At 60.9% G+C, this 3169-nt stretch overlaps 2 protein-coding genes across 2 annotated transcripts in view; one reads left to right on the top strand and one right to left on the bottom strand.

Moving 5' to 3' along the window:
- The window catches only part of CXCR5 (chemokine (C-X-C motif) receptor 5), a 2744-nt gene extending 1208 nt beyond the window's left edge, over window positions 1-1536 (top strand). The window contains exon 2 of the mRNA XM_014539946.1: window positions 1-1536. Within this exon, the coding sequence (XP_014395432.1) occupies window positions 1-228 (228 nt within the window). The 3' untranslated portion in view covers window positions 229-1536.
- BCL9L (B-cell CLL/lymphoma 9-like) overlaps window positions 1409-3169 on the bottom strand; it is a 35732-nt gene continuing 33971 nt past the window's right edge. Inside the window, 1 exon segment of the mRNA XM_014539007.1 lies at window positions 1409-1635. The gene's annotated coding sequence lies outside the window, so the exon portion shown is untranslated.

The following is a 3169-nucleotide window of genomic DNA, read 5'->3' as shown; positions in this document are numbered from 1 at the left end:
GGCTACCTGTCCGTGGCCATCACCGTGGGCGAGTTCCTGGGCCTGGCCCACTGCTGCCTCAACCCCGTGCTCTACACGTTCGCAGGGGTCAAGTTCCGCAGCGACCTGTCGCGGGTGCTGGCCAAGCTGGGCTGCACGGGGCCCGCCGCCCTCTGCCAGTTCCTCCCCGCCTGGCGCAAGAGCAGCCTCTCGGAGTCGGAGAACGCCACCTCCCTCACCACCTTCTAGGTCCCAGCCCCCCTTTCTGCTTTGACTTTCTTGAGGGGCACCCTGACTCTGGGAATTTCGCGGGAATGGGATCCCAAGAGCTCGCCTGGCCAGAGAGGCGGCCGACGCTGCCTCCGGGACATCCCTGCCGGCTCTCCTCCCCGGGGCTGGGCTGCGTCCAGGGAGGGAAAGCAGCTCCACGGCCCAAAAGGCACTGTGCCCAGCTGAGTCACCTGGGCTGAGAGGGCCCCGCCCGCCTTCCTCATCTGAACCACCCAAAACTCGAGAAACAGGTTTGCTTCTGTCTTCACCAAAGTGGGAAGCCATCAACCCCCAGAATGCACCACGTCTCACAGGCCGCCTCCCGCCCGCCCCGAAGGCAACACTGAGCTGTGGGTTGGAGGTGGAGGCTGAGGAAAGGCAGGTGTGGCCTCAGCCTGGTTCAGCCTCGGACACACGGACCCCTCCCGCCCGCAGGAAGCTCAGACCGATTCAACCCCGGCAGCTGTCCCCGGCTCTGACCACACTGTCCCTGGGCCAGCTCCGTGTCCCCGGGCCCCGGGAGGGCAGGCGCATGCACCTCGGAGCAGCCAGTGTCCCAGGGAACTCAGGCCAAGCCAGCGGAAAGGGGGGGGGGGGGGGGGGGGGGGATCTCCTGCCCCCACCCCAAGGAGGGACTTTCTACACCAAAGCCGCCACCTCCTCTGCCCGGGGCGGTGGGTCTGGGCACTGATGCAGGAGGCAGGCGGGTGGCTCCCTGCCCCTCCGGGGAAGTGACTCAGCCAGGAGGGTCCCCACCACAGCGAGGAAGGTCAGGACAATATGCAGACCTGAGGGGAAAGCCAGAGAGAAGCCTCTGGGAGCCAACTCCCCAGCCCCCGGGAGGCCAGGCCGGGCACAGGCCCCAGGCAGCGGCCCTGCCCTGGAGGCTGCTCCTCAGAGAGAACCGGGGAAGTTGCTCTCGCACTGCTTGCTCGCCCACCGGCCCACCTGCCTCCCCCCTGCCCCCAGCCTTCGGTCCGACTGCAGTGGGAGAGCCAGGCCCCTGCTCCTGCCAGGGCACATCTGAGCTGCCCACTCCCACGCAGGCCAATCGGCCACATTCCCGAGGAGGCCCCACGAGGGGAGTCAGCTTTTGTCTCCCAGCATCCAACAGCAAGCTGGTCGGCGGAGCCAGACATGGAAGCAAAGAGGCAAGAGATCAGATTTTACATTTTCTTTTTAATAAAAAGGCACCTATAAAACAGGTCAATACAGTACAGGCAGCACAGAGACCCCCGGAACAAGCCTAAAAATTGTTTCAAAATAAAAACCCAAAGGATGTCTTCACATATTGTATTTATATATTTATATTTATATATATTTATATAATGGTACAAAATGGCTGGGGATGGCCGTGGATGGAGGAGGCTGGCCTGTGGAGTTCGCCTGGAAAAGCTACTCTGACAGCAGGTGGGAGAGGAGAGTGTCAGGCCTCGCAGTCTGTCCCTCCCCTCTGGGCAGGCAACACGGAGTCCGTTTGGAGAGTTTGGGGTGGGGGTGGGGGCTCAGGGATACAGGCCCAGTGCAGGCCGCGCAGGCAGGGCGCCTGGCTGGATGGTGGCAGTGGCTCCTGGACACAGAGGCCTGGGTCCTGGGCCGGGGAGGCAGGAGCCTGCAGCCAGCCCCGGAGGAAGCGCTGGGTGCGGCTGACAGTGGACTGAGCACAGCACCAGACGGAGAAGTGGGGGAGTCCCTTTGTGTGACAGCTGCCGAGGTGGGGCCAGGCCCCGCAGGTCGGGCTGAGCAGAGGCCCTGGCAGAGGACACCTTGTCTAGACGCGGCCCTGGAGGCCCAGGGAGTGGCCTGCCCCCACAGCAGGAAGGGAAGTGAGAAAAGGACTTTACTCTTGGGGTGGGGGGTGCACCCAGTGTGTATGGCTTCAGCTCAACAGAGGTGGGTGGAGGGGGGGAGCTCTGAGGGAGGGACAGTGACTGCGCCCTAGTGGGCACAGCCTGGGCCCTGGGCAGAGGGGCTTTGCCCCTGAGCCCACACTTTAACATCCACACTCTGCAACCGAAATGAGCCCCATTTTACTCTTCCACTTCGGGGATGTTTTCTGGTCACCATGCACAGTACCCCAGCCAGACTTAAAGGAAACCAACTTAAGCCCCAAATTCATACGTGGTAAGGGCTGATCTCTTGCTAAAGCATTTTCTTGCTGTTACGTTTCAATTTGTCTCATCCGTGCCTGACCCATGCCTCGGCCACTGTGTGCCCCACATGAATTACATCTTCCTATCAGAACAGCAGGAGGACCCAGGTGGCCTCCGAAAGCCGGGTCTGGAAGCAGGTAAGCGCGCTCCGTGCGATTGCTTGCAGGACGCTCAGCGAGATGCGCAGCCTGGTCCTCACAGCAGCCATCGCACTTCAAATTGGAATTAATCCGTACCCTTCAGATGCACTTTTAAGGCTGTTGACATTTTCTTGTAGTGCTACTAATGAAATGAAAATTATTAATAATTGTTCCTACTTGAGGGTGACAAATGTCATCAGGCTGGGAAGGCAGGAGCACTGCCAAGCCAACCGTGCCCTGTGGCGTTGAAAGTGGCGGGTGGCTGTTAATATTCGCGGCGGTGCCAGCACTGCGTGGTTTCAGCCTCCGGCGCTGACAGGCCATAGACCCTGAAATGCATGTGTGCGCACGTCCACCTGAGTTTCTCCGCAGCCGCAGCAGCCCGGCGATCAGATGGGCGAAGGGCCCGGACAGGAGCGAACTCCTGCCCACACACCTGCGGGTCACGGAGCCAGCAACGCGGTGGGGAAAGCCCCCTTTGTGGGCTGTCATCAGTGGCCCCTGGCTCTTTTGCAAGACCTATTAGGGAGCGAGCGTCACAATCATGGCCCCCCTGACAAATGAAGACGCATCAGCAAAATCTGACATCAGTCTTTTCAAGGAGAAATTCGCCTGGAGTTCCAGAGG

This window comes from Myotis brandtii, unplaced genomic scaffold, assembly GCF_000412655.1.
Source record: "Myotis brandtii unplaced genomic scaffold, ASM41265v1 scaffold105, whole genome shotgun sequence".
Taxonomy (NCBI): Eukaryota; Metazoa; Chordata; class Mammalia; order Chiroptera; family Vespertilionidae; genus Myotis; species Myotis brandtii.
Note: the sequence above shows the minus strand (reverse complement) of the source record. Positions and strands in the feature narration are given on the sequence as shown.